At 49.2% G+C, this 26,289-nt stretch overlaps 1 protein-coding gene across 1 annotated transcript; it reads right to left on the bottom strand.

The window, feature by feature from the left end:
• Positions 1 to 614: 614 nt before the first annotated feature.
• On the bottom strand, positions 615 to 25,040 carry ADRA1D (adrenoceptor alpha 1D). Its single transcript, XM_070381269.1, has 2 exons — positions 23,510 to 25,040; positions 615 to 3,054 (listed from the first exon to the last, which is right to left on the bottom strand). Exons 1-2 carry the CDS (start codon positions 24,621 to 24,623, stop codon positions 2,465 to 2,467), a joined length of 1,704 nt encoding a protein of 567 aa, XP_070237370.1. The 5' UTR covers positions 24,624 to 25,040; the 3' UTR covers positions 615 to 2,464.
• Between the last annotated feature and the right edge of the window lie 1,249 nt (positions 25,041 to 26,289).

Raw genomic sequence — 26,289 nt, 5'->3', positions numbered from 1 at the left:
CTTGAGGATTGTGTAAAGGAACACTTAGTCCCATTTTCATGGGCACTGAGAGAGTCTTCTCTACTCCTCAGTCGTGGACTGGGCTGGGGCACCTGAAGACCCAGAAAGTGGTGCAGTGAATGCACTTCTTCCAGATGTCCCCAAACCACTTGCAAGAGGCTCCTTCCTTTAGAAAGGCTGTTGCTACTCCCTCCATTCCTCTTGGCTATTCCAGGACTCTTTGCCATGTCCTGAGAACAAGGTCAGCAACTCTGCTTTATTGATGTTTAGAACTGGGTCACTGGATGCCCTTGCTGTGGCACAGCCTCTCTAGGGGCTCTGTAGCCCCACCCCCCTTCTCCTGCAGGCTTGTTCCCTGGTATGGAGGGCATAAGAGGAGGCCAGCTTTGTGCTGAGGGCCCCATGTGCAGGAGACCGAAGCTGAGGCTTAAAGGTCAGATATGTTTTGCTGATTGGTCATCAAGTCTAGAGAAAGTACTGGGCAAGCTGCTGACCCCACCTGTCTCTACATTCACTGTCATCCAGGACAGGGAGCAACCCCTGCTCCCCTCCCCCCCACCCCCCCCACCCCCCCTCCCCGCCACTTAAATCCTTCTGATGAAAGCTCTCTCTCCACATTTATCCCTTGTCCCCACTATGGACCTCCTGTGGGCTCAACTGCCTTGGCATGTGGGAACCCTCTAAGAGACCCTCCCCGGCTGTTGAACTCTCCTGCTCAGAAGCCCAACGTTCAATACATTGACAAAAGAGTCTGCCTCCTTGCTTTGACAGATGGGCCCACCTCTGTGAGAAGATTCTGGGGGCCATGCCAGTGTTCCCAGAGTTAGGGCAGCCAATGTGCTGCAAGATGGGGCCCTCTTTGATGTACGCAACATGCTCCCAGTATCTGCTTTTAACTGCTCCTCCTGTGCCTTGGGGGATGCCAGGCCTGAAAGTCCAGTACTTGCTAGACCCCCAGGGCGAAATTTCTGCTCCTGAGCCCAGATGATATTGGCTGTCTTTTTACCTTGTAATATTGGGATGAGGAGTCTGAAATTGTGGTGACCTTTTCAACAGACTACCTCCCTACTACAGGAAGCTTCTGGTTGAAAATACTGGTCCATGTTGGCCCCAGCAGTTGGTTCTTCCTGTTTCAGAACACCTCCACTCCAGACACCCCAGGGTATTGTCTAGCAGTTCTCCTTCCAAAGGTCCACTGGGCTACCATCATCATTCCTTTGCTGGTTGGATATGTGTGGTTGGTATTATCTAGCTGAAGACTGGACTACCTATAGCCTCTTGGGAATACAACAAATTTTGGACGGTTTGTTGAACCATCAATGCTAATAAGCACGGCTCCAGGTAGGTGTTCTCTCACTCACCATGTACACATGTCTACTTGGGCTTGTATATTTTTTCATGTAATGTTTCACCCATTTTACTGATGGCCACCTTCCAGACTGAGGCCCTGAGAGCATCACAGATGCATCTGGTGAGACTGAACAAGTTAAACTTTGTTTACTTTCAAAGACTAATCATGTGAGTTTTAAGAGCCAACAAAATTCCCAAATCTTTTGGTCATGCTGAAAGTCCCAAAGGACAGTAGCCATCGGTTAAAGAGACAGGCTGAAACTAAAAAGTGAACACAGATCACAGGATAACTCAATTTATCCTGTTGTGGGCCTTTAGTACAAAAAGGAGTTCTTTATGGGTTGTAAGCTAAAGAGGAACAGTTTGCACAGTTTGGAGAAAACAGAAGTACCCTGACCAATAAATATGTCTAAAAATGACAAAGCTCTCCCCATTTGATGGTTCTAGATCCCAGCAAGAAGTGATGGGCACAGCCATAAGGAGCTATATACAGAGTGTAAACAGTAAGGCCCTTTGGAAGACAAAATGAGGGGCAGGGCAGAGCCTCTGTAGGGCAGAGTGGCCTGCAAGTTATACAATAGGCTTGTAGGACAGTCATTTATTCTGCCACCAAAGCATGCCGGTGGCAATGGCAGGCTCACTGGATTTCTCCAGTCTGCAGTAAGGAGAAATTGTGTCCATGGAGAATCCTTGGCCCCAGTGACCTTTCCTGGAAGGGAGGCATTGGGAACAGCCAGGCAGGGCCTCTGTGCCCTTTCCTCCCCAAGAGGAGGGACAGGGCTGCCTGGTTATACTTGGGGCCACCTACCCAGGGTTCACAGCATAGATGGGGCAGTGTTTCTCAAGCAGGGATTGGAAGCAAATGGCCTCAAGGAGCCTGTAGCCCCTCTCTTGAAAGGAGGAGCTGGGGGTGTCTGTGTCCAGGAGGGGAGCCCATAACTTTCAAAGCCCTCACCCCATCTCAGTTTCTCACGGATGCTGGAGAGCAGTTGCCAAAACTGATGCTGATTAGTTTCTGGGTCTCTGATTCTCACCAGCCTCTTGAACAAAGACAGTCTCCTTCTCCATACCCTTCCTGCCACCCCAGCATACTCCTCGGCCTAACTCAAGGTCCTTAAATATCAGTCTCTTGGAGATGGCTGTAGTCCTCCAGTTTATAAGCCTGGCAGGTAGTACCCTCAGCTGCATCATGGGGGACACCTAAGAATACCACTTCCACCTCTGAGTGCAGGGCGCACATGGCCTCTCTGGTGTGGATCTTTTGCGACGGGCTGGAGACTTTGGCATGCAGCTGGGTAGCAGGTCTCTGGAATGGCCGGAGAAGCCTCCACTCACGGAAGGTGCAGGGCATCTTTCGACAGGTGACAGCTGGAGCCTGTGCTTTGGATGCGCCCAGGGAGCCAGGGGCTGAGGGCACAGTGAAGGCCTGTGGGGCCCTGGTGGGTATGGCACCTGGGCCAGGAGGGCAGTCTGGGTGTGAGCTGCCATTTGAAGCTTGCCAGTTGCGACTGTAGATACTCCAGAGTGGGCGGCGGCGCTGGCGACTATGATGGCACTGGCAGCGCAGGAGGCGGAGGAAGGCACGCTTGAACTCCCTGCTGGAGCAGGGGTAGATGAGTGGATTCACACAACTGTTGAAGTAGCCCAGCCAGAAGATAACCTTGAAGACACCCTCTGAGGGCTTCAGCTGTGGGAACAGGGAGCCTGTGGGGAGCAGAGACCCAGGCTGGTTAGATGCTCAGGAAGAGGAAGCCCCAGGGAGCCCCAGGCTGCCCCTGGTGCAGCCCCTCTCCACAGGCAGCTCCTCTCCACACTATTCCCCTCCCACAGCACCTTTCCTGGGCTCTGACCATTCATCAACTAGGGGCTATCAAGATATCTCTCCTCAATGAGTCCCTGATATAATTCAAGAGTGTCCATGAACTTTGATGAAGAAAAACAACCATCTTTAGTTTTACTCACACTTACCTGAAATCAAGCATTTCCTGCAAGTGTAAGCAACAAACCTGAGTAGAATTAGACAAAATGATGTTGAAATCACTGTTTGGTAGCTCCAAACTGCAGCTATAAAACAGTGCAATATTGTCAGTTTTCTACCTAATATTAGCAGTTGGTGGAGATGTTTTGAAATATTGCCTATGCTCCTCCCTATTTGGAAATGGTCACTAGAACGCACCAGTGGATCCTGTTCTTTAGAGCCTTCACGTGGAAGTACATTTAATACTAAGTCACAAATTGCAATTAAAAATCAATGAAATTGATTCCATCTGTAATCCTTTGTATTTTATTTTATGCATTTGAAAGAGTAATTCTGATAAAGGCTCCATACACTTTGTCAGATGCCCAAGTAGTCCCTAGCTTTATAAGAAGGGTAAGAACGCCTGAATCAAATGTTGACCAAGGCTTGCTCCATGCCAGGCACTGTCCTGGACTCTCCTCAAATACCTGAGGTCCTGCTCTCTCAGTAGCAATGTGGATCAGATATCATAAGAAAGAAGATGGGATGATGGGTGCCCAGTATATTGGTGGGGGGCTTTCAAAATCTCAGGATAGACAGGAGCCAGGCAGGATGAGGAAGGGTAGAGGTTATCAGGAGTGGAAGGGAGAGGTAGGCAAGAGGATAACAAGTTTGGGGCAGGGGAATGTCCAATAGGATATGCTCAGAAAACTTCATTTGGGACAGATGGTGAAGGGCTTTAAATTCTTGAAAGTTAGGCTTTTATTTTGCGGATGGTTAGGAGATATGGATATTTTTGAACAGGCAAAAGATAGAACCTAGAATTAAGCCTCAATAAACACAATGCCCAAATCACAGTGGACAGTGACTGAAGCCATGAAATTAAAAGACACTCCTTGGAAGGAAAGCTATGACAAACCTAGACAGTATATTAAAAAGCAGAGACATCACTTTTGTTGACAAAGGTCAGTATAGTCAAAGCTATGATTTTTTTCAGTAGTCACGTATGGATGTGAGAGTTGGACCATAAAGAAGGTTGAGTGCTGAAGAAGCTTCGAAAGAAGCTTTTCAACTGTGGTGTTGGAGAAGACTCTTGAGAGTTCCTTGGACTGCAAGGAGATCAAAGCAGGCCATCCTAAAGGAAATGAGTCCTGAATATTCATTGGAAGGACTGATGCTGAAGCTGAAGCTCCAATGCTTTGGCCACCTGATGCGAAGAACATCATTGGAGAAGACCTGATGCTGGGAAAGATTCAGGCAAAAGGAAAAGGAGGTGGCAGAGGATGAGATGACTAGATAGCATCAGCCACTCAAGGGACATGAATTTGAGCAAACATCTGGTGTGCTGCAGTCCATGGGGTTGCCAAGAGTCAGAAACGACTTAGCGACAAATGCAATGACCATGGGCTGCCGGAATGCAGGATAATGGGGCTGTCCCAGTGGAAGTGGGAAGTGGTCAGGGAAAGCTTCTGGGATGGCTTTAAAAGGGAGCAGAGTGCCTGACAGGAGGGAATGGGGGCACTGGAGGTCTGAGTTGTGCCAGAAAGACCTTCTTCCCCACAAACCTCTCCCCTGCCTTCCCCACCATGGACCGTAAGGAGTCATACCTCCAAGGGCAACTAACAAAGTGCAAAGACATCATCCAGGAAGCACAGGCCACTTTGTCACCCTCATCATCCTCCACAGCAGTAGCAGCAGGGGTCAAGGATAGGTGGCGAGTGTCCCATCCCAGGCAAAAGCCTCAAGTGTCTGCCAGGGTGAGCAGAGCAAGGGTAGTGGTCCTTGAAAAATCATGAAACATGCTTTGTTTTCTTGCCCTCAAAGAAATAAGAGCAAGGTCCCGTACTGAGGGAGCAGAGGCACCATGCGTCCCTCTTTGACCTGTGAGCTCTTGTATATCACCCACCTCCCACTTGGTGAGATTCCTGGTGCTAAGAGACAGTGTGGAGAAAGAAGAATCTCAGGTAGTACTGCGTGGCACAGGATTTTCAAACTCTGGTCATGCAGCCTTCAGCAAGTTATTTGGCCATCTAAGTCTCACTTTCCTTTTCTGTGAAATATACATAACAATGTTTCTCTGGAAGGGATTTTTTGACGAATCATAAATTTCAGGGTGTAAGACTTAGCAGGTTTGTACTAAATACTGGAGTCTATTCACTTCCCCCTTCCCTATTTCTGTGGCTTTTTGAGAGAGGAGACCTCAGTCCTGAAGGGACTCCGCTCTCAGCTCTGAATAGCGGCCAGAAACAGAAGCTGAGATTTGGTGGGTCTGGGGGAGGCTGCAGCATCAGTCAGAATGTGTTTAGGAGATAATTTCCCTTGGGAGAAGTGTCGGGCAGTTGTCCCTGGAATCCAGGGGCTACCAGGGTTGACCTCAGCCTCCAGAAAGACAGCCTTCTGAACAGCATCCTTCAATGGCTGCAAAGTAAGACCGAGTGCTGAAAATAACTTTCTGACTCAGGCTAGAATTCTTTTATATTTAGCCCAGGATGACAAATCAGGGGACTATGCTTTCAGCAGTAAGCCAAAAACCAGCCAAGGGGCTTTGTTATCAATGTGGTTTTGATTTGAATTTTGTGGGGAACATGGCATATCTGTAGTGTGGCCTGGGCCTTGTTTTTAAGAATTAGAATTCTAATTTATGCTTAACCAACCTATGTGGAAGCTTGCTGCCAGCTCGAAATTCTTTACACAAAGGAGCTGGGATTCAAACTCAGCCTTTCAGCCCCACATTTTTCCTACTGTGTCTTGCTGAGGCTTCTGTCTTACTCTGGTCCTCCCAGAAGCAGACCTGAGACAAGGATGCAAATACAACTTGTTTACTTGAAAGGTAAATGAAACACCAGTAGTGAAGTGTGGTAAAAAGAGGGTAGAGAAGGAAGCCAATGAAAGGAGAGTTAACAAGTTAGTCACTGCTATGGGCCACCAGGGTGCAATCTCACTGGGAGCTCTGGAGGACTGTATTTGTCGCACCAGTGGGGTGAGGGAGGTGAGGTATCTATACCCCCAATCCCATCAGTCAGCATTTGGGCTGCTCCCTCACGGAGTTAATTTTCCATAGTCCTGTCTTCTATGTGGGTGGACAATGAGGATTTTGCTGGTCAGAGAAAGTCGAAGGCAAAGAGATGGAGGCAGCTGCTGGGGTGGAAAGTGACCCATATACAGGGGGCAGGGTGGGGCCCTGATGGCAGCCTCCACAATTTTGTTTCATTTGCTGTCTGCCCTCTGTGCACAGACATCTTGCATGTAAAATACAGACATCTATGTCTTGGGCTCCAGCTTCCACAGGCAGGCGCTCCCGAGAGATTTCACTCTGCTCCCTTCTCATGGCAGTGCTGAGCTTCACATATACCTCTGCAGAGTGCAGCCGTCCACCCCATACGCCTTCTTGCACCCTGCCTCTTTGCTGCCTGCCTGCCCCAAACTTCTCTCATCTGCCCACAGCCTCTTTCAAGGATTCCTGGGTCAGGGGACAGGGAGGCGTGTGGACACTTCCCTCCCCTTTGCCATGGACAAGGTAGGTAACTGTCCTGAGACTCCCAAGGGTGCTCACTTGTATTATCCCTACAGTGCTGCCTGGGTGTGGGGGCATCAGTCGACAAGCCCCTTCTCAGCCACTCCCAACTTTCTCCTCCTCCAGCCACTCTGCGTTATGGCCTCTTAGGCTGACCATTTATTTCACTTCTCTTGCCTTCTCATTCATCTCCAGCTTCCCAGCACAAGCCTTTGCCAGTCCTGGAAGCCCAGCGACAGGAAAGCCTCAGTGGGTCCACAGGGGTTCTAAGGCAAGGCCTCTGTCTCTCTGTACCTAGCAGCCCCCTTCTCTGCCCTGAGCTGATTCCCTCTCCCACTCCCCACACTGTTCACGGCGTTTCTTGCATGCATATAACCCAGCTGTGCTAACTCACCTTGGCAGTTGTCACTGGAAAAAGGTGCTCATGGGACTTCCCCCCTCAGCATCCTGCCGTCCAGGCACCTAGCACAAACTCCCTTGTTCTTTCTCTTGTGATTCCTATTTCTCGTCCACCTTCCTGCGCATCAGCTAAATAGCCACACTGACTGCTTGCTACCCTCTGGCCACAGCGGGCTCCCCAGTCTTATCTCTGCACTTTTGAACAGTCATCCTGGAGTGCACTTCCTCTTTCTTCCACCTGGTAGTGCTGGCTCCAGTGGCATCTCCTCCTGGAAGCCTTCCTCACACCACCCTCTCCCAACCCAGCAGAGTTAATTGTATTTCCTCCTCCCCTAGCATATCTATTCACTTCTAAGTGCCAAGAAGGTAACTACAGGTAACTACTGGTTTCCCATCGATTTGATTCTTAAATGGTGAGCTCCCAACACCATGCTTGGCACATCACAGGTGCTCCACACATTCTGACCCCTCTCTTTCTATCACACTGTGAATCCCATCCATCACCAACTCTTGTTGGTCCTGAATCCCCCACTGTGCACCATCCCCTGTTATCACCCTGGTACTATCATCATATACTTACAATGCCCTCCAAGTGGGCTCCCTGCTCCTGTCCCTGTGCCTCCATGGTACCCTGTTCTTTACAAGCAGCTGGGGAGATCCTTTTAAGACATAAGGCTGAGCATTTCATTTCTTCACTTCAACTTATATTCCACTGCTGACTGCAGCTTTCTACCCTCTCTCTCCCTCTTTGTTATCTGTACTTTGACCTGCCAGCCCCTTGGATTTCTCCTGTTATCTCTGCTTAACTGAGACTTCTGTTCTCTTGCACTCCAGCTGTTCTTTCCTCAGTTCTTCCACGCCCATGTCCTTCTGGATTGGGTTGTATTTATTCAGCCAGATCCTAACTCTGGAGAGATTCACCCACTCCCTGAACATGCTTAGGGTCTCCGACCTCAGCTCTGTGTCCTGGCTTCCAGCAATCTTGCTGCCTATCCTCAACCCAGTCTCCCACAATTCCTCTGCCTTTGAGCTTTTATCCCTCTCCACAGGCCAAGCAGTCTTCTGCTGCTTCACCTTCTCCAGAGCAGCTGATCTTACTTCCTGTTTTGCAGAGAAAATAAGACAAAGAAATACATGCATATGTACGGCTGAGTCCCTTCACTCTTCATCTGAAACTACTACAACATTGTTAATTGGATATATCCTAATACAAAATAAAAAGTTTAAACTTTGAAAATAACAAGAGAACAAGTTAAAGAAGTTGGACACTCACTCAAACCTTCTTTACCTCTCTTCCTTCTTGTTAAGAAAGGAGTCTCTCTTCCCACCCAAGGTTCATGTCCCTACTTGCGTTGTGGAGCTCTTGACCCATCAGTCACTTGTGAGCTTGCCTCTATCACAGCTGCACCCTCTTTGCTGATTCTCTGGCTGTTACTTAATTCTCTCCACCCTTTCTCTCCACACAGGCTGTCTCCTCTCCACCACCTGCTTTTCACTCCACTGCTTTGCCCTACTGCCCTACTCCACCCTGGACCCCTACCTGCAGATATTGCTCTCATCCATCCTGGACACTTCTCATCTCACCTGGGACTTCTAGGGCACTGTTCTCTTGGATTTTCTGTTCCATATCAATTGCCTTTGCCCCCTTTTTTCATGTCCCCACTGCTTTGTGTAGGAGTGCCCTTGCAAGAAGAGTCTTGTACTCTCTTCTTTTTGCATTTGCATCGCAGTTTCAACCAGGTGCACTGACTTTTGGCCAACTCCCACAGTTCTATCTCCAGCTCAGTCTATTCTCCCAAATTCTAGACTCATCGGTCCAATTACCACCCAGACATCTCTACTGGATGCCTACTTGCATCTCACACTTATCTGGCCCTCATGAAGCTTACATTTCATAGAGCAAGACCAGTAATAAATATGATAAACAAGAAAAATACAAGCATGTCATACAATAAGACATGCTAATAAGAAAAAACAAAGCAGCAAAGATAGCTAGTGTGTGTTTATATATGTGTGTGTGTGTGTGTGTGTGTGCATGTGGCTGGGGGTGGCGGTATAAATTTTGGATAAAGTGGCCAGAGAAGGCCTACTAAGGATGTGACATTTGAGTAAGAGATGAATAAGCCATGTAGACAGCTCGGGGAAAGCATTCCAGATAGAGGAAACAGCAAATGCAAAGGCACTGAGGTGGCCCTGGTATGTGTGCAGAACAAGGACAAAGCTAGTGTGGATAAAGTGGAGTGATTGAGGGCAGAATGGAAGGAGATGAGGTTGAAACTCAACCACTACCTTCCACCCTGTGCCCTTGTACCCTGTCTGAGACACCATCATCTCGCTCCTTGAATAATTCAGCAGCCTCCCCACTGTCTCTTGTTTGTACTCTTGCAGCCTGAAATCTATCCTCAATCTGGCAGCTGGAACAATCCTTTAAAAATATAAAGAGATCTGTCACTCCTGAGGCTCAAAACCCTCTAAGAGCTTCCATTCTCCCGCACATAAAAATCTATGACTGCCTAGCTCAACATGCGGCCCCCCGAACCCCCGACACCCTCTCCTACTCCGTCTTCCAGCCTTACTGCCCTACTTTTGCTTCTTGGAAGACACATTCCCACCTTAGGCCTTTGAATTTGCTGTCCCCCAGAATCTTTGCCCCCAGAAATTCACAGGGTTCCTGCCTTCATCTTTGCAGTGAGGTCTCTCTGACCTCCCATTTAAAATTGCAGTGTGCCTGGAAACAACCCAAGGGCCCATCAACAGATGACTGGTTGAAAATATGGTATGTGCAAAGAGTGGAATATTATTCAACCACAAAAAGAATGAAATAGTGCGACTTGCAGCAACATGGATGGACCTAGGGATTATCACTGGAGAAGGCAACGGCACCCCACTCCAGTACTCTGGCCTGGAAAATCCCGTGGACAGAGGAGCCTGGAAGGCTGCAGTCCATGGGGTCGCTAGAGTCAGACACGACTGAGCGACTTCACTTTCACTTTTCACTTTCATGCATTGGAGAAGGAAATGGCAACCCACTCCAGTGTTCTTGCCTGGAGAATCCCAGGGACAGGGAAGCCTGGTGGGCTGCCGTCTATGGGGTTGCACAGAGTCGGACACGACTGAAGCGACTTAGGAGCAGCAGCAGGGATTATCATACTAAGTGAAGTTTCAGCAGAGAAAGACAAATATCATATGATATGACTTACATGTGGAATCTAAAAAAGGATATGAATGAATCTATGTATAAAACAGAAACAGATTCACAGACATAGAAAAGCAAACTTATAGTTACCAAAGGGGAGAAGGAGAGAGGGGCAAATTAGGAGTGTGAGATTAACAGACACAAACTGCTATACATAAGATAGATAAGCAATTTACTGTATAGCACAGTGGACTATATTCAGTATATCGTAATAACCTATAAAGGAAAATTATCTGACAAAAATCTTTGCTGTACACCTAAAAATAACATGATATTGTAAATCAACTTCAATAAAAAATGGCAGTGTCCCCCACCCCATACTCCTCATCTCCCTCAACTATATCTGTGGCCCTTATCACCTTCTCTTGTACTATTTGAGTTATTCTTCATATTGTCTATCATCTTTCTCCCTGCAGTAGGAGTCTGTGGGGCAGGACTAGTGTCTGTTTTGCTTGGCAATGCATTCCCATTGCCCAGAAGAAAGACCTCATGAGTACACCGAGCACACAGTAGGTGCCCAACACTTGCTGAGTTTACTGAATGATTCCCTCTTTTCTACCCTTTATGTCACCATGTCTGGTACATTCATTTGTCTCTCTAGTGGGGTCCCTCCCTTTACCTCGTTCCTGAAGCCTTTGCTTACTCTGGCATCTCATTGTATTTACTTGGCTGTGACAGCCCCCAGTGGTCCCTTGTCTCCTCTACTCTGCACACAGCTGCTTGAGACTTATTGTAAAAAAGAAAAAAGTTTCTCTCCTTTCCCTTCTGAAAACCGTTAGCAGCTTCCTATGGCTCTGAGGAATACACCCCAAATTTCTTGTGTTTCATTCAAGTCTTTTTAGACTCCCATGCTGAATTCATCTTACCTCCTTCCCAAATTGGCTGCACAAAGCCACAAGCATGTCTTCCCACAGGGGCTGGACTCCTTCTGCATTCCTGTATGACTCAAACTTCTCCCAAGGTGATTTCTGCTTCTTCCCACCCATCCCTCCAGCCCAGGTCAGGTGTCCTCCCTGACGAAACCTGAGTTAGGTGCCCCTTTATGCATGCCTGTATTTTAACGAATAAAATTAGTTACTGCTCTGTCTATTCTCCTAGACTCTAGGTTTCTTGATGGCAGCTGTAGGATTCTTTTCATCCCAGCCTCTAACACAAGTGCCTGATCCAGAGAAGGGGTTGTAAAGTGAGTGAGTAAGTGCTGTTTGGGTAGATGTAGGTAGCCTCTAAAGTGACAAAGAAGGAAATGGGAGCTCATGCTTGCTTTCTGAGTGTTTAGTACCTACCAGGCTGCATGCTGGGCCCTGTATGCAGCACTTCTCATTTAATTCTCATGGCATTAGCATCCTACTTTGCAGAGATTCTAATTACCTCCAGAGGACAAGTGGAAGGGTCAGGATTTGAACCTGAGTCAATCTAGCCCTAAAATGCTTGGTCTTCTCATGACATCATGTAAAGATAGGAAAAAAACTTCCCCTGGTCCTCCAGGGGTCCTGGAGGTCAGGCTCCACAAAGGATCACTTAATACCTTCCAGCAGCTACTCCACAAGCAGCAGGCCCATCCCTGCCTCTGGTCTTTCATACCGCTGGCCTGGCCTGGAGGATGGCCTTCCTCTTTTCTCCACAGTGGGTCTCTCCAGTTCTTCAGACTCGGGCATAGAACTGCCTCTCCAGGAGCATTTCTGTGATTAATTCTACTCCTAGGGTCTGCTGAGCTGACAGTGGTTTCTGGAGTGTGTGTGCCTTGAGCATCTTGATTCTGCATCCATGTAAGTGGCATTTGTTGGCCTTCCCTATGACCTTTGGGGTGGCCTGTGGGGCCTACCACATTGAGTTCAGCTCCTGTGCACCCATAACCATCCAGAACATTCAGAAAGTCTGGGCTGTTGCCTGCTTGCTGCATCTCAGGAGGGAGTGTCAAACAGACCCCAGACTCCTGGGAGGAGCCCCAGAAAGCCACCTGGCCATCTCCTTCCTGTCCTTCAAGTCTCTGCTCAAGTCACCTTAAAGGTTTGAAGTTGATGTTATTAGTGTCCCACCCAGGTGCTCCCAGTTTCCAACTGCTGTGAATGTTGGCTGCTAATGGCTTATAATTGCCCCTTCTTTGGAGAATTACCCTTGACTAATGCGAGCTGCTTCAACTGGGAGATGATATTTTCCCTCCAAGGTGGCAGTCCACAGCCAGTGACAGACTGAGTGGGATGGAACAGGTCAGCCTTCTTGTCTCCAGGTGGTGTAATTCTCCGCTGTCATTCTTGCTCCAGGGGTCCCCGTGGGGTCAGGCTGAGGCCAGACTTTGAGACCACATCCTGGGGTTAGGTCTTTTCTGACTTACCCTGCTTCCCTCCCTCCCTCCCAGATACCACCAGAGAGCTTCCCTCAGATCATCATTTGCGTAAGAACCCCTGCCTTAGGCTCTACAGGGACATGACCCAAGACACTCTGCATGGATGTGTCTTCAAAGCTCTCTTGATTGGTCCCAAATCTATAATCCAGGGATTAGTTCGTGGTCACTGTTTCAACTCTTCTGCCCACTGCTGGGAAAGGCAGGGCACAGATGTGCATGTTCATGTTCCTTTCTCTCCACTCAACAGGCAGGCTGGAGCATGGGAGTGGACACACTGGCCTGCCTATGAGGAGAGGTGGTCAGGATGTAGCAGGAGAGGACTGCAACCACAGCTCTTGCTGCTTCTCTCTGCTCCTTGACCTTGTTCTCGCACGTGTCCATAGAGCTTGCTCCCACCTGCCTTCCTCTATTCTCTATATTGGGGTGCCTCTATCAGGAATCTAACCTGATGTCCAGGATGCTGAACATCCACTGATCAGAAGAGGTGGGCCTTGGCTGTCAGGGCAGGTTACCCCACTCTCTGGCATGCATGGTTGGGCCAGCCTGGCCTGCACATTACTGGGGAAACTAGGACAGCCTGTGAGCTTTGTGGGAAAGTCTGCAGCCTTATCACAGGTCAATCCCCTCTCTTAAGTAAGAGAAATGTCCAGGCCCAGGAGATGCTAGAGCTGGCCAATCTGGCCAAGCCTTGCTGAGGAGTGACAGTGCTGAAGGCAAGAGGGGAATGTGTGATTAACAGCATTATTTTGGCATCACCAGAAGTGAACTTGTTCTTGGAAGAATGTCAGAATTCTCAGCCACCAGCCCTGTTCATAGCTTGCAGCCAACAACGAACTATCAGGCTGCACCCCAGCCTTTCCCCCTTCCCACTCCCTCCCCGACTACTGACTTTTCTATACCAGGCAGCCATTTTCTCTAGCCAGAATGAAATATAAGGGTTAAAATACCATGTTCTTTCAGATATTCAGGTCTCTCTTGCTTCCCAGGAGGGACTTGCCAGGTGGTGCAGTGGTAAAGAATCCACCTAACAATGCAGGAGACACAAGTAATGTGGGTTCAATCCCTGGCTCAGAAATATCCCCTGGAGTAGGAAATAGCATCCCATTCCAGTATTCTTGCCTGGAAAGTTCTGTGGACAGAGGAACCTGGCAGGCTACAGTCCATGGGGTCACAAAGAACCAGACACGACTGAGCGTGCGCGTGCACACACACACACACACACACACCCACGCACTGCCTAGGAGAAAAGGAATTCCCAGTCCTAGACTCCCTTTTGTTCTTCAGCTGCTCACTCAATGCTTCTATTCTTCAGAATTCAATTTCGTCTTTCCCAAGAGAGGCTGGAAGCAGTGGGCCTCTTTGCTATATTGTAAAGGGTCAGCCTCTCTCATAAGGCACACTTGAGCTGAGACCTGAAGACTCTCTGAGGGAGTGAGTTGTGCATCTTCCTGAGGAAAGAAAATTCCAGACAGAGGAAAGGGGATGTGCAAAGGTCCCGAAGCAGCAGAGCACCTGACAAGTTGGAGGACAACCAAGAAGTTAGGACTGCTGAAACAGAGAAGGGGAGACAGAGATGCTAAGAGATAAGGCCATTTTGAAGCAGAAACAACCATGGAAGGCTGTCAGAAAGAAGTAACCTGAATAGGGTCCAGATCTCAGATGGATGATGAAGACAGGGAGTTGAGGGTACTGTGGGGCTAGCTGTGTCAAGCCAAATCTCTTGAATTTCCTGTGTTGACAATTTTCCATGGTGACAGGTAACTGGTGGGTATCTGGTTTGAGATAGGAAAAGAATAGATCAGAAGTCCTGTGTCCCATGTCTGCCTCAGGATCCTTGAACTCTGTGGGGCTGGCCTAGAACTACCGGTCTAACCTTGGATACCCTTCTGCAGCTGTAGGGATTGACAGGGAGGGCCAGTTCCTAGAGCCACAGAGGATGCCTGGTAGGGCCCAAGGCAGGGAGATGAGTCATAGACCTATTCAGTGTCCTCCACTGGACCCCACTCTCCCTTCAGTTCTTCTCCCTTCTCTTCTTACCTCTCCAATATCTCTCTCTCCCCCTCATTTCACTCTTGTCACTATTTAACTCATTTCCTGGTCTGTGGCCTTGGACGAGTCACACTCCAAGCTCCATATGCCCAAGGCCGAAGTCCCTGCCAAATGGCCCTGTGCTAAGCTGAACATGACCCTAATCTGAGCATGAACCTTTTAGTTCTTGGGTCATACTGACAAATGGTTCATAAGTCGGAGCAGATCAGTGCTTGTGCCAGAGGAGAGAAGGTTTCCAGACAGTAGTCACTCTGTCCAGGAGTCCCAGCACTGAGTAGATGGTGCATTGCTCATTAGGTCCCAATGCTGGCTTTCAGGGGCCCAGACCAATGTTCTGCTGGGTCATCATCTGCAAAGGAGGGCAGGAAAATCCTCTAGTATTCAAGAAGACATTTTTGTGGGCATATAGCTCAGGATGGGGCAGAGCTCAAGTGGGGTCAGAGGTAGGCTCAGGAACTCAGAGGTTATCTCATGAGGACTAGGCTCAAGGGCTCTAGGGGTTTGGGACGATCAAGACAGACAAGAAGTGGTCATGTCCTATGGCAATGCTCAGGGCCCTCATGGCCAGGATCTGGGGCAGAAGGGAGCCTGGAACTGAACCTGAGGGGAGTAAGCAGGCAGTGAGGCATTTGGCAAGATTTAAAGCATAAAACATGGCTGATCCCAACTGATCCTTAACCCTAGCTTCAGCCTGACCTCTGTTCTCTGACCTAGGGTGGAAGAAACAAGGACTCTAAGGGCCAGAGTGCTTGGGTTCTAAACTCAGCTCTGATATTTAGGATTAAGATTAATATCAGAATGTTTTTTTTTTTTTTAAAAGAAGTAAGTAGCAAGGAATATTCAAGAAGGTTAAAATTTCAAGAAGGTGAAAAAGAGGAAAGATTACAGTGAGAAAGTGGGAGAGAGTGAGGGTGAAGGGGCTACAGGGTTGAGGGTGAATCATTTTTAAGAAGTTGTGGACACATATACATGCTGTATGGGCAGGCAGAGGAGAGGTGGAATTAAGGAGAGATGAGCAATAACTGACAGAGGGAAGTCCCTTGGGAAGGAAAGAGGGTTGGGAGAGATTCAGAGTTGACAGGGACCTGCAGGACTTTAAGGACATCCTGAGGACTGCCCTGAGGAGGAGACCTGCCAATGGAAAGTAGGATTTTTCTTTTCTTTTCTTTTTTTTAACATGTTCTTATTTAGACACTGGTTTGTTGTGGTTCACAAGAGCTGATTGATAAATTTTCAGGAACTTTGCAAGCTGACTATCTCTTTGGTAGTTTGAAATTGACCATGGTGGGAATATTTCCATTTTACATCATGGAAATGGACAGATGTTACACGTTAGCCCCCACTTCAGAGCCAATCTTAAATACTTGCCAGCACACCTCTATGGAGGAATGACCTGATTCAGGGTCTGGGGCTCACAGAAGTAGGTGGAGGCAAGGGAGTTAAAGATGGCAAGAGAGGATGAAGTGATGAATTATGGTGCCAATTGGAAACAGAGGCCTAACTAACCAGAAGACAAGGTGAAGGGCCGGGAAGTGAAGGCTTGGTCAAGGCTGGAGTCAGTAAGTAGAATGAGCAGGTGGACTCAAGTGGCAGAGATTTACTGAGGATTTAGGGGCTTATAGATCAAGGTGGGCACATAGGCCAGGGCATGACCCTGGGAGAAAGAGTGGAAGGAGAGTCACAGGGTGTCAGCATGGGTCAGTCTCAGTACAGTGGAGTCACAATGATAACCAGGGTAGAGATGAGCATGGGGGAGAAAGTACACGACCCCTGTATCCTAGTTTTAAAGAATGAGGTGGAGTGATTAACAGCTCATCAGATGTTTGGGATAAACATATCAGCAGGAATTGGGCAGAGGACAAGACCCTAGGCAGAGGAAGGATCTGTATTCACCCAAGAACAGGAGTCTACCCTCCATCAGTGGTATATTTTTCTTTTCCAAAAAAAAAAAAAAAGTATATCCTAGCTCTGTCCACTGAGTCAGTGGCCAACTTAATATCAATGAACATCTGAAAGCTCCGACTGTGGTCTTTAAATGATCATTTTCCACTAAAAGAGAACAGGCCTCTTTAGAGAAATGGGACAGGTCAAAAAAAGTACAAGCTGAGCCTGAAACATCTCATCAGACCAGAAAGTTCAAGACTCTCTGGGTTATGCCATACGTCTCATAAGTCAACTAGAAAGGGCACCTATTGGGTAGCCCCCAAACAGTGACATATATAATGTGTGACAGATTTTAAAGTTACTTTATCGTGGTACTAAAAAATCTTTTTGTCCCTTTTGGAAACATTGCTAGGAAATTGACTTTTTTTGATAATGGAGAGCATTGAGGAGCTCTCCTGCTTTTCTTGTATAGCCTCTATTTCAAGTGACCAAACAGCTAGTGGTGAATTCTTTTTAGAATTTTAGTCTACAAATGCAGAAGGAATGACAGAATTTGGATATCACCACTTTAAGTCCCAGTGATACAACGGCTCCCAGCCATGGTCAACGGCTGCTAAAACTAGCAGGTAAAGGTTGACGTGACATTTTATAGTAAATGAATCAAGCTGACTGCATCTAAACCCCTGGTCAATCTTAACATTACAAAAGAAGAATTCTTGTCCAAGACACTGAGCTTGAATCTGCTTAAGCCAATTTATATGATGTACCAAGAACAGCAGGACACATTAAAAGGCACTATAGGGATGTATGGAGAAGGCAATGGCACCCCACTCCAGTACTCTTGCCTGTAAAATCCCACGGATGGAGGAGCCTAGTAGGCTGAAGTCCATGGGATCACTAAGAGTCAGACACGACTGAGCGACTTCACTTTCACATTTCACTTTCATGCATTGGAGAAGGAAATGGCAACCCACTCCAGTGTTCTTGCCTGGAGAATCCCAGGGATGGGGGAGCCTGGTGGGCTGCCGTTTATGGGGTCGCACAGAGTCAGACACAACTGAAGTGACTTAGCAGCAGCATAGGGATGCAGGGCTTCCCTAGTGGCTCAGACAGTAAAAACTCTGCCTGCAATGCAAGAGACCTGAGTTCGATTCCTGGGTTGGGAAGATTCCCTTGGAGAAGGGAATGACTACCCACTCCAGTATTCTTGCCTGGAAAATTCCATGGACAAAGGAGCCATCGCAAAGAATTGGACATGACTGAGCATCTGAGCACACAGGGATGCCGGCTCCAAACTGTGGGCAACTCCTTTGGGATGAACAATCTGATTTCTTCACCAAATAAGCTAAAAGGGAAAAGGTGGGGAAAGGGTAATCTTATCAATTAAAGAAGTTGTGGAGGCAAGTCAACTGCATGTAATATATGTAATTTTTTTGAGACCCTAATTCAAACAAACTAAAAATTTATGACGCAATCAGCTACATTTGAACACAAAGACATTTGGTATCCATTAAACAAGTATTTTTATGTATTATAATGGATTGTAGTTTTTTTTAAAGTCCTTCTAAAAATATTGAAGAATTTACAGATAAACTGATATGGTATCTTGGGTTTTCCTCAAAATAATAAGCAGTGGTGGAAAGCGGGTGGGGGTTGGAATGAACCAAGATCAGCCTTGGGTTGATACTTGTTGAAGCTGGGGTCATAGGTACTGGGGCCATCACACTGTTTACTCATGTATTTGAAATTATCCATGATTTTTAAAAGTGGAAAATAAAACCCCTAGCCATTACTTGTTCATAATAATCATGCAATAAATGTTAGCTGTTATATTTAAAAATTTGGGGCTCACATAAATAGGGGGTCATCCCCAATGCATTGCTAGTAAGAGAGGGGGTCTACTTTACATAGAGGCTGTTATACTAAGTGAAATAAGCTAGTCACAGAAGGACTGCATGATTCCACTTCTATAAAGTACCTAAAACAGTTAAAATTCAAAGAATCAAAGCAAGGAATTGTGGGAGCCAAGGGCTGGAGGGAGGGGGGAAAAGGGGAATTGCCAATCAGTAGGCATAAAGTTTTAGTTAAGCAAGATGAATGAATTCTATAGATTTGCTGTACAAACTTGTACCTAAAGTTAACAATATCTGTAGCTCTCATGTTAAGTGTTCTTGCCACATTAATAACAATGATAATAATAATAAAGATAGAGGGCTATGCTTTGTCACCCAGATCGTTGGCATGGCAGGAAGTGAAGAGGCCCTGGATTCTGCCACTTTTTCCCTCTACACTCGCTGACTGAGGACCTACTATGTGCCAGATGCCATAAAGGCACAGATAGGAGATGTAATGTCTCTCTTCTTCAGGCTTTTGGGCCAGGGCACAGTAATATTATTCCTGAAGACTTGCCACAGTACACCCCCTGCCTCTCTCCATGTGTCTGTGGACATTGTACCACCTCAGGGAGCCTGTGGAGACGGGTCCCTCCGCACTTGGCCAAACTCTGAGATGCAAACACTGATTCTACTCTCCGTGCCTGGCTGCTAAAGTGTGCTTTCCAGCCTGGACACCAATTCCTCAGATAACTCACAGCCTCCTCCTGCCTCTTCCCACCTCTCTTCCTTTCACTTTGTCTCTCATTAAGGCATAAGATACTGACAGTCAGATTTATAAAGTGAGTACATTTTATGAATACAGACTGATGACTTTACATATATATTCACCAATGTAGTCACTGTTCAGATAAAGTCACAGGCAGGGCAATGGAGGTGGGGGGAATGGCCCCTAGTCTCTCTCTGAGCCCCTCAGGACTTTAGGTGCCCTGTGTCTGTGTCCCAGTCTTTCCTGCCCAGGCACTTAGGTCCCAGTGGCCTCACAGCTTAGCATACCTTGGCTGTATATCTCTCTGCTGCAGGTCTAGCTTGACTAAAACATTTTAGGTGATAGATGGCCTCTGTGCCAACTTCCCCCTGGAACCCTGGGCCCACTTCCTAAGGCTTTTGATACCCTCTGGGGCTGCTCCCTGGCCATGTCACTGTTGTGCCCGGGGCTCCTGCTTCCACTTGGCTTTGTGTGTGGTGATGTGGGTAAAGAACCCTGGGTCTGCTTGACAACTCCCAGGTTGTGGCCCTACTGGGTGCCTTCATTTCCTGGCATGTGGCCCTTGCTGGCATACAGTACTCTTTTTCAATCCTCTCATCTTTGCTTCCTCACATCTGGTGTGGGAACTACAGCCAGTAAGGAGGGAGGTACCACTTCTCTTGGCTGCCCCCTTTTCTGCCTCCTCTGGTTCTTTCATAGTTGGTGCTCCCTAAGCCTCCTTCCCCAGCCCCTCTCATCTCTTTGTCCCTCCATCCTCTTCCTTGGAGACTGTACCCTCACACCCTACTTCTGCAAACATATCCATCCTTGGTCCCCTTATCTAAGTTCCCAACACCTTCTTCCCCAAGCACATACTGCCACTTCCTACCAAAATGTGGCAGACCCTTGGATTCTACATTCACCCCAAAAGCTGTTGCTTAGAATGTTCCCTTTTTCTCCAAAAGTGCCTCCCTTCTTCCAGGCCTGCCTCAGAGCTCCTAGAGGGGGAGGCTTGCCCTCTCCTTCCTGCACAGCCCTCAGACGACTCCTGCTTGTACTGCAGGCTCTGTCCTCCTGTTCTTTCTGTTGTCCTGCCCTCCAAGCCACATCATGGCAGATGAGAATATTCTGTTTCCTTGTTTGGCCTCAGTCCTGCTTGCTCATTATTGCCAGGTTCCACTCAGTTTGGCTTCATCAGTGGCCCTGGGCTTTGTTCCAAAACTTGGTGAGGTGCCCATTGCAGACTAGCAGGAAGGGAGAGGCAAGGATAGCCCCTGGGTTGCCATGCCAGGTGTGAGGAGCAGCAGAGATGAGGGACTGAGGAAGAGCAGCATGCCAACAAGGGAAGAGGCCACGGAGATTTAGGGACGACTTCCTAGAAGAGGCAGACGTGATCTCAACCTCAAAAAATAGTGGCCTTTTGCAGTGTTGATTGTAACGGTGGAAAATTAGAAAAACTGAACACTCAGCTGGAGACTGTCAACACACCATGGAATACACTCAAACAGAATACTATATTGTTGCTAAAATAACCAGAATGGATAAATCTCAATGGCAAAACGTTGGGTAAAAAAGGCAAACTGAAGATGAATGTGCACAGCTGGTACAACTTATATAAGTCTGCAGGACACACAGAACGATATTGTTTATTATTATGGATTCAGGTGTTTATGGTAAGAGTATAAACGTGTGTGGGAGTGATAAAGACTAGATTTACCTCTGGGGAGAGAGGAAGGGACAGGAGGAGGGAACTTAGTTGTGGCCGTTCTGTTTCTTTGAAAAGAGAGAGAGGAAGTGATCTGAGGCAAATATGGTGAAATGTTGTCATCTGTTCAATATGGGTGATTACAGATACATGGGCACTTGTATTATTTTCTCCTTATCTGTGCATTATTCTGTAACTAAAAATTTTAAAAGAAGTTAAAGGAACATAAAGGGAGGTGGCATTCTATATGCACCCTGATCATTCCTGACAGGGGGCCAGTATGAACCAAGGGGTAGGCAGGAGGCTGAGGGCACCTGGAACAGGTCACAGCTGGGGTTTGGTTGGTAGGCTTGGGAGGATTTTAAATCCTGGGTATGTGGGTTTCTAAGAGGGGGGCCATACCGACTTTCTCTTGCCTATTTGCCACGTCCTGCTCCATCCATCCCTCTCTATTCCCTGACAGCAGCCTCTGGCAAGATGATTTTCAAGCTGGTGATTTATTCATTCCTTATCTTGTATTTACTGAGCCTATACTACAAAAGCAACAGCTCATACTGCACTCACCATGTGCCAGTTATAGTCACACATAATATCTCACTCAAGTATCACCATAGTAGTACTAGTGGGTATTATTACCATCTTTGCCATCCCTAGTTTATAGATGAGAAAACAGAGGCAGAGAGGTTCAGGGATTTGCTAGCAGTTACACAGCTAATAAGGAGAAGTGCTGGGGTTTAGACCAGGCTCTGGCACCAGAGCCTGTTGTCCATTCCATTCTCCTCCACTGTTCTGCATGTGCCAGGCACTGTACTGGGCATTGGTGATTACATAACCGACACAGTCTTTCCTCACAGAGCTTCTGGGTCAGTGGTGGCAGGGGGAATCATACCCCAAGTTAAGCAACACAGAAATGTGATTACAGCTAAGGAACTAATGAAAGAAGAGAAACTTGTGTCCAAGGGAGAATATACAGAGAAAGACACAGCAAAATTGAGAAAAAAGAAGAAAGGCCTTAATGAAGTGGGAACATTTATTCTGAGACCTAAAAGATGGAGAGATAGCCAGCAGGACTTGGGGAAAGCAAGCCAGACAAAGGGAAGAGCAAGTGTAAGGGTATGAGCTTGGCATGATCAAGGACCCAGAAGAGGGTCAGAAGGGCCTGTGTGTGCACAGTGGGCAAAGTTCAGGGCAACAAAGCCATGAGGTCAGGGGGGAGGTGACTTATCACTCAGATCCTTCTTTGCAGAAGGGGGACCACATATCTGGGTTTACCCACCATAGTCCTGGTACGTACTTGTGGTCTCAGTGTAAATATACATAAGAGCTCATTTTGGTCTGGACAGTAAAAAACTTGAAGGTCACTCTATCATAGGTTATGATGGACAGTTTGGATTTTGTTTCCAGGACAGTAGAAAAGCATTGAGGGATTTTAGTAGAGAATGACGCTCTAATTTATAATGCATAAAGATCACTCTAACTGATGTGAGGAGAGGGCCTGCAAGGGAGCAGGAAGGGGCTACTGTCCCTTTCTGGACACAGCTGCAGAGCATGGAAGGAGCAAGGCCTGAGAAAAGGGAGGTTCTGGCTTGGGCTGGCTGAAGTTACACCATGAGTGTAATGGATGTGTCCCCAGAGATGCTGTTCCCCTTCCCCTCCCTGTATTGACCCAGCCCCTGGGCTTTCAGGAGGGGCCTCAAGGTATGGGAGGAAGTTCCTAAGAACAGCTGCCCACCTCCCAGGACTACAAGAGAGCCTGTGAAAGAAATAGCAAAGTTCTCTGGAAGTGCTGAAGGACTCGGTAAATTTAAGAAACTACAATGAACAATATTAACTTTCCATATGATAATATGTCCTTTACTTTTCTTTCTCATGCCTACAAAGATCCCTGCTACACCCTCCTTCCTCCCCGCCCCCCACCCTCGGCCCCTGCCCACACCTCCAAGAGATTTCAGAAGTGAGAGACCAGGGCATTCACACATACCAGTTGGGGAAGGCCTCTCACAGAGGGGCCAGCTTCCCGACTGAGAGAAAGCAGGTGGCTTTGGGTGTCTGCTGCTGTTCATTGTAGACTGGCCAGGAATTGCTGCCCATGAATGAATGCAGGCCAACCCACCCTAGGTGCCACTTCTGGGCATTGGCATTTAAAGCTGGGGGTACAGGGAGGGGGATATATAAACAAGCACATACACTGCTTACCACTTACTATGGGAAGACACCTACACAGATGTCCATTGGTCTTTTATATTTAGAACAGTCGGTGCTTAAAACAAGGCCAGGGCTTCTAATAGCAGTGAAGAAGGCGGGTCAGAAAAGTGAGTTCCTGACAAAATCCTGCAAGCATGATGAGCCTGTTATTCTCCCACAAAGCAGCACAGCACCTAAGAGACCAGGCAGGTTACTAAGTAAACCTTCCATGTTCAGGTGGACAGCCACTCTCCACTTGGAAGAGCCATCCAAGTCTGGGTGCCAGGAAGGGACAACCACAGGCTCAGCGAGGGAGGTTAGAGGTTGGAGGGAGAGGGGTCACTCACCCAGTGGGAGGACGAAGAAAAAGGGGAACCAGCAGAGCACAAAGACGCCCACGACAATGGCCAGCGTCTTGGCCGCCTTCTTCTCGCGGGAGAACTTGAGCAGACGCACCGACAGTGAGCTGCGGAACTTGCGACCCTTGGTGCTGTGCATCCCCCAATGGGTCTCAGCTGAGCCAGGGCTGGCGCCGCGACAGTGGATGCGCAGCACCACCTCCGAGGCCTTGCCGCGCTCGCGCTTGACGCCCGCCTCCAAGCTGCGCGTGGTGCTTCGCGCCACCACGTACACGCGGCAGTACATGACCACGATGACTGCCATAGGCAGGTAGAAAGAGCACAGGGAGGAGAAGACAGCATAGCCTGCCTCCTCTGTGATGCCGCAGAAGCTCTCGTCCGGGGGCACCGGCTCCTTCCATCCCAGCAGTGGCCCCACGGACACGACGACAGCTACGGCCCAGAGCAGCGCCAGGATGGCTGCTGCCTTGCGCTCGGTCATGATGGAGGGGTACTTCAGCGAATGGCGTACACCCACGTACCGGTCCACCGAGATGGTGCAGAGGCTGAGGATGGAGGCCGTGCAGCACAGCACGTCCACGGCGGCCCAGACGTCGCAGAAGGCCCGGCCAAAGGCCCAGAAGCCCAGGACCTCCATGGTGGCCGAGAAGGGGAGCACTGTGGCACTTAGCAGCAGGTCGGCCACAGCCAAGTTCACAATAAAATAGTTTGTGACCGTTTGCAGGTGGCGGTTGCAGGCCACCGAGAGGATGACCAGCACGTTGCCCGCCACAGCTGTGAGTATGAAGGCTGCCAGGAAGACGCCCACACCCACTCCCTGAGCACTCACCACCAGCCCCTCGACGGCCGCTGTGCCATTCACCTCGCCGCCGGCGCCGGGGCTCCCGGGCTCTCCAGCGGAGCTCCGGTTGTCCTCGCTGCTGCCCGCGCCCACCACGCCGCCGCCGCCGCCGCCGCAGCCCGCGGCCCCAGGCACGCCGTCCACCGCCTGGCCCTCCGAGGCGGCAGCGCCGCCCGCGCCTCCCCCTCTACCAGTCCCACTGGCGCTGCCGTCCGAGCCGGGTCCCTCGAAACTGAAGCTCAGGAGATCGCGGAAAGTCATCTCAACGCGCGGCCGTCGGGGGTCCGGCCTGGGCACACGACGAGCGACTGGTACAGCGTCGGGGCAGCGAGCATAGCCTCGGGGCTCCGTCTCCAGCCCAACGCGCCGGTCTTGTCAGGGTCCTACTCCAGTTCCTGTGACGTGGAGCGCAGCTGCTAGCGAGCGGAGTGGGCTGGCCGCGTAGTGGAACCGAAGAGCCTGGGCCGGCGACGCGAGCCGCTCCCGCAGCGTGCCCAGGCGAGTTGGCAAAGCGGCGGCCGGGCTGGAGGGCGGCGACCGCTGTGGCGCTCACTCTTGAGCGCCGGGGGCGGGACCGAGCCAGGGCAGCTCGAGGAAGGAGGAGGGGGCGGCCGGCTCCGAGGGACCCGGCGCCACACTTGCGGGATGAAGAGGATCTGTGCTCCGAGCCAGCTGGCTTTCCGGAGTCCCCAGGGGCGGCAGCGCTGGCTCACGCTCCGACCCCGCGGCAGCCACCCCTGCCGCGCCTCAGATGCCCTCGCCGGCCCTCTGTCTTTGCGATCCGCTCCCGGCCCTCTCCCGCGTCTGTCCCGAGCGTCCTCACCCTTTTCTCTCAGCTGCGTCTTCCTGCCGCCTTTTCCCCAACGTCGCGGTCACTGCTGGTGCCCTTAGGTGCGCTGAGAGGAGAAGGTGCGATTCCAGGGTCCCTGATGGCCGTCAGAGAGCAGCAAGCGCCTGAGATCTGCGGGCTGCGGCCTGGACCTCGCCGGGCTGCGGCGGGTCACCTCCAGGGACAGCCTGGATGAACCTGCTGCACCTCCTTTCTTCTCTCATGGTACTGGACAAGGGAGGATCTCAGCCACCTCTGTCCAGTGTCTTGGTGTGGAGAGCCAGGGAGGAGGTCTGAAGCTTTGGGGGACCTGTGATGGGGAAGGAACAAGAGACTACTTATATGGTTACAGCCTTTTGACCCTGCCTGGGACACATCAGTCTGCATATACCAACTTCTGCACTGTTACTTTACTCCATATCCGACGTCATAAAACTTCCCATTGTTACACTAAATAAGTGGCTTCCTTCTAGGGAGGGAGAGTTTAAGGGCTGGAGGGTGGGAAAGGCCACTTGGCTGGATGGTTAAAGGAGCTGGGGCAGACAGTCTGGCTCCAAATCTAAGCTCCGCCCCATGTTAGCTGTTTGACCTCTTTATGTCTCAGTTTCTCATCTGTAAAATGAAGGTGAGTAGTGTCTACCTACTGGCCTAAAGGCTTAATGAATTAATATGTGTTAGGGCTCCAGAGTTATGGTGCCACTTCCCAGGTGGCACTAGTGGTAAAGAACCTGTCTGCCAATGCAAGAGACATAAGATCCCTGGGTTGGGAAGATCCCCTGGAGAAGGAAATAGCAAGCCACTCCAGTGTTCTTGCGTGGAGAATCCCATGGACAGAGAAGCCTGGTGGGCTATAGTCTATGGGGTCGCAAAGAGTTGGACATGACTGACGAAACTTAGCATGCACACACACACACTCCAGAGCAGTGCTTGCTTCCTTAGCTGAGTGGGACTAGGCAGGGCAGGATTTGAACTGGAGGACAGAGGGCAGAGGGAATGTGGAGATGAGATGAACCCGGGACACAGGTGGAGGAGTGGGCTTGAGGAGACTCTTGTTGACTAGCAAGACTGGGTAGGGAGAAACAAAAAGAGACCATTCCT

Source organism: Bos mutus, chromosome 13 (genome assembly GCF_027580195.1).
Source record: "Bos mutus isolate GX-2022 chromosome 13, NWIPB_WYAK_1.1, whole genome shotgun sequence".
NCBI lineage: Eukaryota > Metazoa > Chordata > Mammalia > Artiodactyla > Bovidae > Bos > Bos mutus.
The sequence above is the reverse complement of the archived record's forward strand: the minus strand, read 5'-3'. Positions and strand labels throughout refer to the sequence as shown.